Below are 14,537 nucleotides of genomic sequence, written 5' to 3' on the forward strand. Positions count from 1 at the left end.
TGTGCCCTCTGGATGAAAGGGGAAGGTAATTCCAGCTCCATGATACCTACTGTGGGTTAACACCCAGGAGGTTCACGCCCTAGCCTGCAGCAACAGTGTATACCAGCTGAGAAGCAGGAGGCAAGGAAGACAGGGACCCAAGAGGAAGAATGTTAACCACTGGTATGACAATGCTTTTTGCAAGGTGCTGTACACACACAGAATTATCCAGCACAGGATAACTCTCAGACTACTTTGATAACAATCCCAAGTTTTCACTTTGCAGAATTCTCACTGTCATTTCCTGGAAAGGTCAGATAAAATCAGGCAGAGCTGACCAAATGTATCGGGGCATTATTAAAAATAAATGGGTAGAAAAAAAACACCTTCTCTTTAGAGAATCATTATGACAGCTGTTCCAATTATGTTTTGGAAGCAATGAGAAAAGCTGTGCCAATATTCTACTGCAAGCAGCTAAAGTAGTTTTGCTTTGTTTTGTTCTCAGAGATCTTTGACATGTTGAGGTTCTACTTCCAGCTCAGTTTTCTCTTAGACACTTTCTTGTCACAACTGCCTGAGATTAGTGGCAGGTCTCTGGTTAAGTGCTCTTTGAAAAGGTCATTGCTGTTTTCTCTTACGGAAAAAGATCTGAAACTATTCCTAACACAGGCACTAAAGAAACTCCTGTTCAAGTCCATTACAGGTATTAGTCAAACCTGTGAATTTATATTTTCAGAAAGCCTTCTTAAAATGGTCATATGCCAAAGCCTTTATCATCCTAAGGGCCTACAGCTCAATACACCCTTCATTCTTTACAGATAACACGTTTAGCATACATAGACAGCTAGTTCCAACCAGGCACTAGCATCTCTACTAACAAATTACTACATTTAATCCCCAATGAAACAAGTGCAGCATTATAACAGCACAAAATGGAGTAATTTACTCTTAAAAAGTGACTGTTAGTTGTCTTACCTGAACATACGCAGGCTGTTTTTCAAGAATCAAGTCTGCAACTTTCTTAGATACCTTAAAAAGAAGAATATTATATGGGATACATAGCAATCTCAATTAAGTAGGCCATCCCTATGCTGAAGTTCTACAAGAAGTTTGTGATTCCGTATCATTTAGTTCTGTAGTTTTCCAATTTATTAATAAATATGCCACAACAAGGTAAAAAATCCTAAAAATGACAATCAGCTTTCCTTAGGAGCAAGAAAAGAAAAATGTTTACAGTTCCATCTAGGAATTAGTGGGCATTTTTAAATTAATCCCTTACCTCTCTGCTTGTTAAGGAACACGCTAGAATAGAAAACAGAAATAATATGGGACACTGCAAGTGTTTACATTCTGCTTATGCTACTGCTAGAGTACAAATTTAAGTTAACCATCTACCGTGGAGATCTAAGCAAGCCATAAGCACACCTACCTTTCAGACTGATATTGTGTTAAATAAAATCCATGTCAAAATGAATATTCACCCTGTGAGCATTATACCCTTTCTTTTGCACACAGAACATGCATATTTTAAAATTTTCTCCATTGTTCTGAATGAAAAGTGGTGGAATGCTACTGAGAACTGCTGTCTCTACTGAATTTAAAAATGGGATTGCTTCCTTGATCAGTCTCTTGTGCACACACAAGCTTTAAAAAAAAATCCAACACTAACAGTCTAATAAATGTAAGCTTGACACTAGTGTGTTTTGTTTCATTTTTCAGCAGGGACTACAAACATAGTTTCAAACATGACAACAAAATTATTGGTATTGCTCTATATTCTTGGGGAACAATACTCCCAGAAATGAGAATAAAATAAAACTGGCTGTGACAGTCAGCCAGCCCACAATGCGCTACTGGGGAAGAGAGATGAGGAGATTTTTATGTATCTCACTGCTTAGTCAAATATAGCATGAAGCTGGGATCTTCAACCAGCATTCCTGTAACAAACTTACAGTGGCTCCACCAGGTCAGTTCCCATCCTCTGGAAAAGCACCTGCACACAAATGGTCTTCAAATTACCCTGATATCATCAGCTGGCAATCTGGACAAGGGGCATACAACTAGCTATGCTTTCCTCCTTCCATATTAAAAAATGGCCAAAAATCACGAAACAATTTTAAAACCTCTTAGTTGTTCTATAAATAATAGAGCTTTCTTCTGCAGGACAGCAAAAGAACCACTCCAGAGCAGAGTGGGGGCAGGAAAGGATGTTATCAGGCCAAATGCTACACAAGCCTACATGACCTTGGGGCTCTAAAGAAGCTTTGTTCACTGCAGAGTCTGTATGCTGTGAAATTTTTACCTCCCTTTTCCAACCTGTTCTTCCCACTAGCGCTGTACCTGTAAAAGATTTAGGACAGGGATATAACTGCTAGTTACACATTGCACTAGTACAAGTCTAAAAGTTTGATTCTTCACTGTTAAGGGGATTCATCAAGCAGTACACAGGAATAAAAGACGCATTTCATTTTCAGTTTTTACACTTGTGCTGGTTTTGGCTGGGATAGAGTTAATTTTCTTCATAGTAGCTAGCATGGGGCTATGTTTTGGATTTGTGCTGAAAACAGTGTTGATAATACAGAGATGTTTTAGCTGTTGCTGAGCAGTGCTTACACAGAGCCAAGGCCTTTTCTGCTTCTCACCTCACCCCACCCCACCAGCAAGGAGGCTGGGGGGGCACAAGAAGTTGGGAGGGGACACAGCTGGGACAGCTGACCCCAACTGACCCAAGGGGTATTCCAGACCATATGATGTCATGCTCAGCATATAAAGCTGGAGGAAGAAGAAGGAAGGGGAGGACATTCAGAGTGATGGCATTTGTCTTCCCAAGTAACTGTCACGTGTGATGGAGCCCTGCTTTCCTTGGAGATGGCTGAGCACCTGCGGGCTGATGGGAAGTAGTGAATGAATTCCTTGTTTTGCTTTGCTTGCGTGTGCAGCTTGTGCTTTACCTATCAAACTGTCTTTATCTCAACCCACGAGTTTTCTCACTTTTACGTTTCCAATTCTCTCCCCCATCCCACCAGGGAGGGGGCCGGGGCAGGGGTGCAGAGTGAGCAAGCAGCTGTGCGGTGCTTAGTTGTTGGCTGGGGTTAAACCAAGGCAGCACTGCTTTTGTTTGTTTTGCAAGTTCTCAGTTACCCTTGACTAATAACAACTTCAACACTGTCAAGCATCTGCCACAGCCATATGTTTTTTTTTTTCTTTCCCTGAACATAGTGATACTACTATTCTGAGCTTCCAAGCTTTCCTTTCATTTGGATGAGCGATATTATCCCAGGTTACTTCCATTCATTTCCAAATTGTCCCATCCCTTTTGGCATCTTCCATACAATTGTGTGATTCTTAACTTTTGGTATCCAGAATTGCAATTGCTAGCAATGAATGTGACTGCAGTTATCAATGCATGCAAACAACAATGTTCTTTTAGAGAACCAAACAATTTTCTCTCTCCTAATCACATCAGGAAAAAAATATTTCATCTCCTCAAGAAAAAAAAGATACAGCTGAGGATATCAGTAAACTAATTAAGTCAAACAGACATAGAACAAAAAAGCCTCCTAATTCAAATTGTCTGTACCAAGTTGATTAGACAAATTAAAGCTATGATACACATATTAAAGAAGTCTTGAGTGAGTTGAAATCCATCCAATGGAATGGAAAACTGTAATGGGAATCCTACAGAAAATACGGAGTCTATAGTGACCCCAAAACCAAAGGCATGACCAAGATCAGCTGTGCAAAAGCAGATAGTAACAGTCAGTGAAAAGTGGAAGATCAGAGCTCTATCACCTGTAATTCAGTCATTTGAGTGCTTTGTGTTACCAAAATTTAGAAGCTGGAATTATCTCTGAACCACTACTGTAAATTCCTATGCCAACTATAGATACAGGCACTGAAGTGAAAAAGGCAGCACCTATTCTTTTTCAAAAGCAGAGGTATTGTGGGATCTGTCAACAGACTTCATGAGTCCTCTATCTAATAATCTATTCACAATCAGCATTAAAATATTTTCGGGACTGAACTAACAACGTACAACATTCTGCAGTACAGTCTTGCATGAAGGACACTAACGTCCTTTAAGAGAGACAGCAATCTAAATGATACATCACAAGATAAATGGACAATAATTGAGACAGGAGAAGAAAACATGCAACAGTCTCTCACACTCACCTGGAAATACGACACAAGGACATGATATACAGCACACAAGAAATTTTAGCAACTTGGCACATGCCCAAGGAAGAAAATAAATCCAAGCAACAATTCCTTCCTATAGCAGAATCAATTGGACTAGATTAAGGAAGACACAAGAAAGGCCCAATCCCGACTGGGGAGGGGTGTTGGGGGAAGAATTGGACACGTTTGTTGTCCAAAGTTTTGGCTTTGAGAGTTTTTGTTTGTTTTCTAAAAGAAAGACACATCTGGGCCACATTCACTGGAAACCTTGTGCTCAGTTCTCAACCCTATTATTCATTAGCTTCCTGCACTTTCCAGTTCTCATGTTTCAGCAGCAGTTATGCACTGAGATTACTCCCCCAGCTGCAGCCAGTTCCCATCATGCAGGCAGAATGGCCAAGACACTGACAACAGGTATTAGGATTATCCAGCAAATCTCAGTGAAGTTGTCTCTCAGTCTTGAGTGTATGTCCTTGCAAAACTAGGTCACCATCAGATGTCCTCTTACTTTAAAAAACAAAACAAAACAAAACAACAACAAAAAACCCCAAACAAAACAAAACAACAACCAAAAAAAAAACCCACAAAACCAAAAACCTCCACCCACTTTCAACTTCTTCCCTTATACCTCTTGGTGAGAAACATGGAATATTCATTTGCTCAACTTCTCACTAATACTTTACAAAATTTCATAGGTTTATTCTGGCATAAGCAGTCTTAGGCAGAAGGAACTTTTTCTCTATGTATTGTTAATGACCCAATATTCTCCTTCTATACATTTCATTCATTCAAAGACATGAATTAGGATTATTACTGTTATTTTACTTGCAGGTACTCTCCAAATGCCACAGTTAATACATTCATTTCCTGTACCATATTACTGATATTTAAAAGAGCAATGAATCAATAGTTAATGTATGAATAGAAAATAAAAAAGCCTGAAAGGTAACAAGTACCTTTCAGAAGCTGCAATTATGATTTCCCCCGTAAATTATAGTTATTACTCTTGTTTACATTTCATTTGTTTCATTTTGTAATAACTCTGTACCAGTATTCACTAGAAACCCTTGTTGACGATTAACAAATTGGCAATGAAAAAGAGGAGAGAAAATAGCAACTCTAAGGAAAGAGTTTTTAAAACATTTTGTTTTACATTGCCAGAAATACCTCAAAAAAAGAGATACTACTGCACTATTCAGCACTGTGTTGAACATTACTTTTCTTGCAATACACAGGAAAAGCTGAACATTCAGAAAATCACATTTCTAAAGAAACAGTTAGCACATTTTCTCCTTGTTACAATATTTATCGCCAAGATATACTTCCATGATTTCACATGATGATATGATTTACTGATATGATTTTCCACTATAAAAGCACACAAAATAACATTAAAACAAAAATGCTTAATATCTAATGTTTAAGAAATCAAAACTTTTTCAGTTACACTTCTGGCTAGACTTATAGACAATACAACAAATTGCCTGAGGGTAGAGGAAACAACTTTACTTACAGCAGCTTGCTGTTGTTTTAATTTGTCTCTGTACTCTTCCAGTTCTTGAAGACTAAGTACTGGAGGAAGCCTCTGCATGTAAACAACAAATTAAATTCAGTGAGAAATTAAAGGATGTTAAATACATACGTAATATTAACTAACCAATCAATTCCATTAAAGAAACGTTGTTATTGCTTCTGCAATCTAATTTGCAGAATTAATCCACTATTTCAAATGATGGATACTGAAATAAATCAGTGTTAAAATAAACAATGTGTTATCATAATTACATCATATAATATCGTAATTACCTCAAAGTTACCTTATTTTAAGCCATATATGTATACCCCCAACCCCCCTAATCATTGAAATTATGATGTCTCAGTCAGTTTGCTAAAAAAATACCCAAAATACAGAACAGATTTCTTTTTTTCCTCCAACTATTTTGGCTTTTTCACTGTAGTTTAAATTATGAAGTGCCTGTTAGCACAACTGATACTAATTCTACCATGTTAAAAGAAAGACTCTGTACCAATACTATATGCTAGAAGCTCCACAACCGCAAGATGAGGCGGGAGGGTACAGTTTTGTATTAATGCAAGATATAAGAAACAAAAGGAAAAATAGCTCATTGAAAAAAAAGCATACTTTTGACCCTCATTTTTTGTTACATTACTGTCTTTTCTTTTAAGAAGAGAGCTTACCTCTAACTCATATTTTACAATATCAAAGGAATCATTGGAAAAATAAACTTCTTCAATGCTGTTAATTATTTCTTGCTGAGCTTGAGGATCAGTTGGTTCTTCACGTAGTTCTCTGAGCTCCTCCTTCACAAAACAAAAAAGGATTTCCATGATCTAATATCACATCCTAACAAGAACAATGTTTTACCATAACAAACACTTTTCAAAAGCCATTTACAACATTAATATAAGAAGCAATGGCAAAGAATAGAAAGATCAGTACACTGCAACTTGTTCTTCCCATTACAAACAGTAAGATATTTAAAAATTCTCAAAGAACATAGTGCAGACTCCAGTGTTGCAGATCGCTTAAACACTTCTTCATCAATACATTTATGGCACAAATGCATTTTGAGTCCACAGTTTTTTCCTCCTAAAGTTTAGAAATTCTCATAATAAACTAAATTGGCAGGTTATTTCTCCAGAAGCAAAAAAAACCCACAAAAACATAACAAATAAAACCCCAATTTTTTAAACCAGAAGAACCATCTTTGTAAACCTAAGGTAGATAGTGTCACTACAAACGTGTAACTTTTCAGTTCAGCCCTCAGAATTCACTGTAATAAAAGCTGTGCCTTTAAATACTTGAATTTTTTACAGGCAAAACCAGAACAGATCTGCCTTCTTTGCACAAAATTAACAGATTTCAGATTTTTCTCCGACTAGCAGGTCTAAGCAGAGATGTGCTGTCAGCTTTCTGAAAGCTAGTATTAAAGAGGTGCGCATCCACCTCTCCCTGCTGTCACGATCTCCCCGGAAGGTCTTCTCAACAACCCAGCTGCTTCCACTGGTTGCAACAAACCAAGGACTGAGCCTGAGCCTCATCTTCCCCTCTTATACTGGACATTTCAACTAACACTAGCCCTCTCCTGGAGGCTGTTCCCCCCAAAGGAATGAAAATCTTTTATCAGAGACTGAAAAGGGAGAAATGCCAGGATATTCTTTCACCAAAAATCAATATAAAATGGATCAAATTGCTCGATATTGGAATTTAATCCTGATAAAGCGATCCAGCAGACTGAGTGTCCCATAAAGACCCCAAGCTTTCCAACAATGCCGAGTTGTTACAGTGGGACAAGATGCTGGCATTTTCATCACCAAGAGCTCAAGGGCTTATTTCACCAGCTAGAGGCATCAGATTTTAGATTTATTGACTAAACAACCACTAACTTGCTTATTTTGTACATCAATTGAAATAAGGTCAACGCGTGCACATTATGCAGCAAAGCGACATTTTCAATACAAAGCAAGGTTCTGTTTCTCTATGGAATTAGAGGTAGCCAAGGGGTGACGAGTGAAGAGTTTGGAAAAGCATCAGAAGGAGCTGCTGCTCCTCTAACATACCTCTCGCAGAAAAAAAAGAAAAAAAAAAGAGGGGGGGGGGCGGGTGGTGAAAAGCAATGGCTCCGATACAAAGAAAACCGGATTTCAACCGGATTTCGTGTCCCCGAGCGGCGGGAACCCTCGGTGACACGAGCGGGCACCACCAAAGCCAAAGGAGAGGGTGGCCGGCTCGCCGCCCCGCCCCAGGCCGGTCTGGCCCCGGCCCCCCGGCCCCCCGGCGCCGGGCGGTGCTCGGGCGCCACCCGCTGGCGCGCGGGCGGAGACGCAGCTGGAAGGCGGCTTCGAGCCGAGATGGGGCAGAGGGTGACCTGGAGAAAAGCCGTGGAGGAGCCACCGTCTTCCTCTCCCGTGAGGCCGCCAGCGCCTCAGATCTCCGCAGAGGGACCGGCTGAAAACGCCTGATTTAGTCGCTGCCGCCAGCGCTTCCCGGCGGCGGCCGGCTGCCGTGCCGCGGGACGGAGAAACCTGCCTCGCCCCGCGGGGTGAAGGCGGCGACCTGCCTCCCAACCACAGACGGGCCCGGCAGGAGGCCGTGCCAGGGAAGGCACGGACCGAGGGAGCGCACCAACAGACGTGGGAGAAACCAGGAAACAACACGCAGAAGCAACGGTACGGCAAGAATACGTAACGAAAACAACGCAGAACGATGCTCCTCTTCAGACAAACTCTTAAAACCGGGTTTTGAGCGCGGTCCCGCTCTTAGTGGGCACACATCCGCGACGCCACAAGCCACAGCAGCGCCTTGCTGGGGCGACGGCAAAGGGAGGGTTGGTTAGCTCCGTGGCGGTGACAGCAGGGGCTACCAAGGCGACAAGTTTGCAGGCAGCCGGCAGGGCAGGGCCTGCGGCACCACACCGGCACCGCAGAGACGGGCAGGGCTCCGGGCAGGCAGGGCCATCCCTTCACCCGGCGGCGACACCTTTCCACCTCACGTTTCAGCTCTGCTGAGGGCACGACAAACAGAGGAGAGGGGGGCAGGTTACGAGGGATGAGAATGAAAAGATTCTTGAAAAATAGTCCCTTCAGAGTCTGTTTCAATTTTTTAATCCATGGCTTTGAAGTTGCCATCACGTCAGGGCGCACCCATTGGCAGAAGACACACAGAGTCAGATTCAGTGGCATACTGCTCTTGCAATAATTTAATTTATAAAGCAACGAATCTGTTATCTAACCATGTGCATCCCTGCCCTTTAAAACAAACAAAATTATTTCCCTCTGGACTCCCTAACAAATGGCAGCTTTATGGTGTACATCCCTCTATAAATTAGCTTAACATCTTACAGTAAGTACATCAAGTATTAGCTATATGAAACTAAAATTAAAAATTATCCAAGGCAGGCAACAGGGTCAGCTTAATTTGTCCACCGAACCATTGCAAATGGAATAATCTAATTTACCATCTGATACTACAAGTTCCTGCACAGTTTGTTAAAAGAAGAAAGAAGAAAAACTAAACCCAAGAAAAAAATCTTTAGGATCGTTTGAATTTTTAGACTACCGATATCTTGTCATGTTGGTGAAATGATACGTCAATGCCGTATGTCAGTGGTGACTGACATCCCCCAACGACATATTAAGAAAGCCATCATGGACACATACTCTGGACTTAATGCCACATGATCATAAATTGGGAGGGTTGTTTTTAATATTAGCATTTCAATGAAACCTAATCAATGGCCTTTTCGTCTTTGTAGAAGGCCACAGTTTTCACCACAAAAATAAAACTGATGTTGATATGGCTAGGAAAATTACTAGGAAACAATTTTATCCTGTCTTTAGAAAGATCGTTCATCTTGGTGTTTCTTGCCAAAACACTACCTAGGGAAATATTTATTAAATGGACAGGGGTTTTCTTTATCTTGTTCATTCTTTCTAGAAAAACAGTCTAGTGAGAACAACTCTTCAGGATAAACTTCAGCTCCCATATAAATTATACTACCTGCCACCAGACTTTATGCCATGATGAACTGCAGCTTCCAGTACATCATGCTCCACTAGTTTCAAATAACTAACATGCTCAAGGCCAATCTATTCACTCACCACTGAAGGAAGCAAACGTCCTTGGCTAAAGTTTATTTGCTGATATTCGATTTTCCTCATCCCTTCAATGAGAGATACATACGTACTATATACGTATGAAGCCCATAGTTTCAGGGGCCTCAGGGAGGGCCAAATTGAGCACTGTGGAGCTAGTACTCACACACTTTGCAGAGGTAGAGAGAGAAGTTCTATTAAATTCCTCAAGGCACTTTTCCACCTCTAAACTTTTCTAACTATTGCCACTTAAATATCTGCCTTTAAAAAGAAAAAGTCAACATTAAAACACACTTGTCAGGAAATTTTATGTAAATTTTATGTAAATTCAGCAATTCCGAGTGCTATTCTGAATAGAAAAATCTATAAAAAATTGGGACGGAGGGAATCACATGATGATAATCACACAGAGAACTTCACTATTGCTAAACTGAATGAATTAGCTACAGAGGAGATCAGGAAGAGCAGCACATTGGCAAGGTGGGCCCCGTTGTAGTCATTTCAATCCACCTGCCCAGGTTAATACACACATTCAGCAGCAGGAAAACTCCAAGCAGTAATGGGCCAACACAGCCATCTAAAATGCTGTTTCATGGGCTACTCATTTTTCCAAAGTTTTCTTCAGCAAGAGACTTCGCCTTCTACATAAAACTTGCTTCACTGGTGATGCCAAATGTGCAAATTTTTTTTGCCAGTACTTTGGATCATACTTTCATGGAAAGACAATTTATCCTGTCAAACATACTTCCTTTCAGGTTACAATTACTGCAAACCTAAGCAGCAGGTCTCTCTTTCATAATGCCACCTAAATAGATCAGTGAAAGACAGTTTCTGGGGAGAGAACAAAAAACCAAACCACCACCCAACTCTATCTGTCTGACAGCTTTGCGTACTTGAATAAGTGATTGCTAAATAAAACACAGCGTTTGCATCCACACACTACACACTTCTCACATCATTTTGCCTTCCTGTTCTACGGAAATAAAAGTTTACAGGTCTTGGAGCCTGTGGCAATTCCTTGAAATATATTTCAAAAGAGTCATTTCATTGCAGACTCATCTGAAATGCAGTTCAGCAAGTTTTAGATGACTTACCCAGCTATTTCCCAAGTGCGTCACACTCCCACTCTCTTTGTATTCTACGCTGTCTCTAACACCAAAACCAGTATTGCTCTGTCGAATGAAGCATTACTGGTAGACCGTTGAAGCAAACACCTTCTGCATTCCAGTCACCATCAACCAAAAGACTTGGGAAGCAAAGACACTGAAAAAAGTTAACTGATACTACTCAGAGGAAAAAAAGAAATCTAAAAAGTTTCTGATCTAATTAGAGCTGAAGGTCAGCAATAGCCTATGCACCTCTACACAGAGAGCGCCAGGGGCCAAGTCTGCACTGTACTCATTTGGATACAGCTTCCCTCTTTGTCATGAGGCAAAAACACACCAGTGAACATGCTGTCAATTTATATCCCTCCATTCTGAACTTGGATCACACCTATGTTAAAAGCTAATCCTAAATACCAGGATGAGGGCCCTGCTCAAGATTCAATCAGCAGATACACTGCAACATCCTACCACCAAGAAATAAATAATGCCAGAAGTATTTTTTAATATATATATACACCCACAATCTTTTATCTATATAAAAAGATATATTTATATATTACAGTTATACATACATTACGAGACATCCATATCTATAAACTCACCTCAACATTTTTTTTCCCTTTTTTCCCCCCCAGCTAATCCACAGCTAGGGAAGGTAGTCCCACGGGGAAGTTCGTGGTATTCCCTTCTCTTTCACATTAAATGCCCAGAACCTTCTTTTGATCTTTCTTTCTTCAGTACGTATACAGTGTACTTATTAAAATGCCCTCACTCTACCAAAACAAACATTACACTATGAAAACAATTCTCCTGGTGGAGAGAACAACAAAGCCTGATCCATAGAACAGGTATTAGTCACACCACTGCTTAATGCACTCCTGAAAAGCACTCAGTTACTGTTGGGGAAATAGAAACCCACACAGACTAAAGCATAAAAAAATAGACTTTCAGTGTGGTTTACCACCATAAGCCACGAAATCAACTAATATTTGTATATTGCGTATGAGCTGATTATCATCAAGATAAATATAATCTAATTCAACATGAACTCATTATTAACCCCACACACTTGAATTCAAGTGTACAAAATACCTGTCTCACCCTTTTGTGACAGAATCTACTAAACAAAACTGTTACCAACTTGGGAAACAACAAAGCTGACAATAACAGAATGGGTCAAAAAGAATTACAGTTCACCAGGGTGATCAGGGCACACAGATGAAGTAAGGTATCTCAATCAATAAAGATATGAAATCCCTCTGCAGACAACTTTCTCTTCTAGAAACCCAGCCTTGCAGGATTCGCCATATCTACAGACTATATCACAGAATTAAACTATTATACACTTACTTCTCTGTGTGACCGAGTTGGCAGTATGAGTCTGTATTAGAACAGAACAGAAAGCAAGTCTGCTATGATTTGCCTTCATATGACAGAAGCAAATTGAAATTTTTTGAGATAGTTGCAGAACTTACTGGAATACTGGTTAATATGAGTGCATACACGTGGAGGTATTCAGTAAAATATTCAGGTAGCAAATAATTTCATTGTTTAAAAATAAAAAATTGAGGAGCACAGTCATCACTAACATGCTTGCAGCAAGCCACCAGTCCGCAAACCAACAACTTTCAGATATCAAGACCCAAATGACTTTTGCTGCAACGTCAACATATTCTTCTTCCTGTGCTTCGTATTTCCCATTTGACCTCCAAACTAGTGTGACAGTCCCCCATTTCAAAAACATGGTTTTGTCCCTGGAGTTAGCATTATCTATCAGTGGCTTGTGCTCTTTCCAGTAATTCATGCTGGCTCTGCAGCCTTTCATTCTGTATACCTTTCTAGAGCTTTAACTCAGCTTTTCAAACTTTCAGTAACACTTGCCCTAAATCACTCTGGAGATACCACTTCGAATGTGGAAGTGTGATGATGAAAATTGCAGCATCATAACCATTCTATCATCAAAACAGTATTTGGCTTGTGAGCTTGAGACTTTTGTTATTCAAGATATAAACAAAAACAGTTATTTAAATGTGGCAGCAGAGAGCAACACATGCTTTCAAATAGCAGTCTGCAACACTACGAAGTTATGCTTTTACTTGTTGCTTTTAAAAATCTCCACTTTTTCTTTAGTCTTTACTTTTGCATTCAAAAGGGAATTCCCTTTATCAAACTTGTCCAGTATTATAAAATAATTATTGAGGGGATTTAGCTTATATTCAGCAAAGCTGCTTGATCCTATAATTACAACGTAATTCTGATTTGTGACATCAGTATGTTGCCATGGCATTGAATATAGCTTCAGTTCAAAACGAATACCAATATCCAAAAGCTCAATGACTTTCAACCTCTGTGCAGTACTGAAACCTAATCTCCTTGACGGTTACTCATACCACAAACACAGACAATATCTCCCCCTCCTCACCCCAAAAAACGTCTGTTTTCAAGAAAGGATATCTGAATCTATGCTCACAGTGACAGGAGACACATTACAGTGCCTCATCTGATGTCTCATCATTTGAAAAGTAAAATCCTACAATAAAGGTTTTAGCACAGTTAAGGAGGCATGACGATATAAATCCTTCCTCCAAAAGAAAAGGGCTGGAAGTAAAGTTACCGTGACAAATGGCCTGGGACCATAGCCAGGAGTTAAACTGTTCAAAACACAGTAATTTTACTCAAGATTCTTGGATCTAATGTTTTCATTTAATCACATAGTCATGCAACTTTATATACTTTCACTCAATACAGCTTGTTGAGACAGAAAAAGTTAATGTAAGCAACTCGGAATTTTGAGAACTAGTCACCTAAAACATTTTGGAAGGAAAAAAATACATTAGAAGAATGAAAAATATAAAAGTCTTAATCTGTGGCACAGAAGAAAATAATACTCTAATTTTACCAGCTTTAAAAAAAAAATAATCAGGTGACAAGTTCTAATGTTGTCTTTTCAGGCACAGAATTCATAACTACAAGGATATTCTGTATCCCAAACAGTTGCAGATAATGTTTTCACATTACAAATGTTTGACATAAATGTATGAAAAAATTACAAATTATTGACAGGTATTTGTTTTCCCATTGTTATTGATACAAGGTGTAGGCTTACTAGACATGTAACATCTAACTATTAAAGAATGGAAATTCAGGCAAGATATCCTACATCTACTTCTACCTGGAGAGTCAACCTGGCAAAAAAGACAGTTTGAAACTGGATACTCACTGGGTGGCAGGAATCTGCAATCTTGAAATCTAAGCCATGGAGATGAGACAGTGCTTTCAACATTGCTGCAACTGAATACTTTCACTCCTTGAAATCAATATATTGGCCAGTGTTTAACAGCATATTATGTACCAATTCAGAAATTGTTACTTGTTTTTTTAAATATACAGCAACGCTGATTTTCTGTTCTGCCTCAGCACAAGCAACATATTACGCAGCACTTACACAGAGACAAAGAAACACAAGGAGGGGGTTGTTTTGGTTTTTTTTTAAAACTATTGTAAAATAAGGCATCCAAATTCAAGTCAGTAACTTAAATATCTCATTGGTTAAAGGCAAAATCCAAATTAGGAGAAAATAATAAACATCCACAGCAAGCCTTGTGAATCATCCACTCAGATCAACAGGGTATAAGGAGCAGCCAAATATTGTGACAA

General features: G+C 39.6%; 1 protein-coding gene across 2 annotated transcripts in view; it reads right to left on the reverse strand.

Moving 5' to 3' along the window:
• Window positions 1-14,537, reverse strand: part of VPS50 (VPS50 subunit of EARP/GARPII complex) — a 98,650-nt gene that overhangs the window by 80,891 nt on the left and 3,222 nt on the right. For both annotated transcript variants that reach the window (XM_069775009.1, XM_069775001.1), the window contains exons 3-5: window positions 6,358-6,480; window positions 5,672-5,743; window positions 955-1,008 (exon numbers count right to left, since the gene is read on the reverse strand). In XM_069775009.1, the coding sequence (XP_069631110.1) occupies window positions 955-1,008; window positions 5,672-5,743; window positions 6,358-6,480 (249 nt within the window). The remainder of the gene's footprint in view (window positions 1-954; window positions 1,009-5,671; window positions 5,744-6,357; window positions 6,481-14,537) is intronic.

This window comes from Haliaeetus albicilla, chromosome 2 (genome assembly GCF_947461875.1).
Source record: "Haliaeetus albicilla chromosome 2, bHalAlb1.1, whole genome shotgun sequence".
NCBI lineage: Eukaryota > Metazoa > Chordata > Aves > Accipitriformes > Accipitridae > Haliaeetus > Haliaeetus albicilla.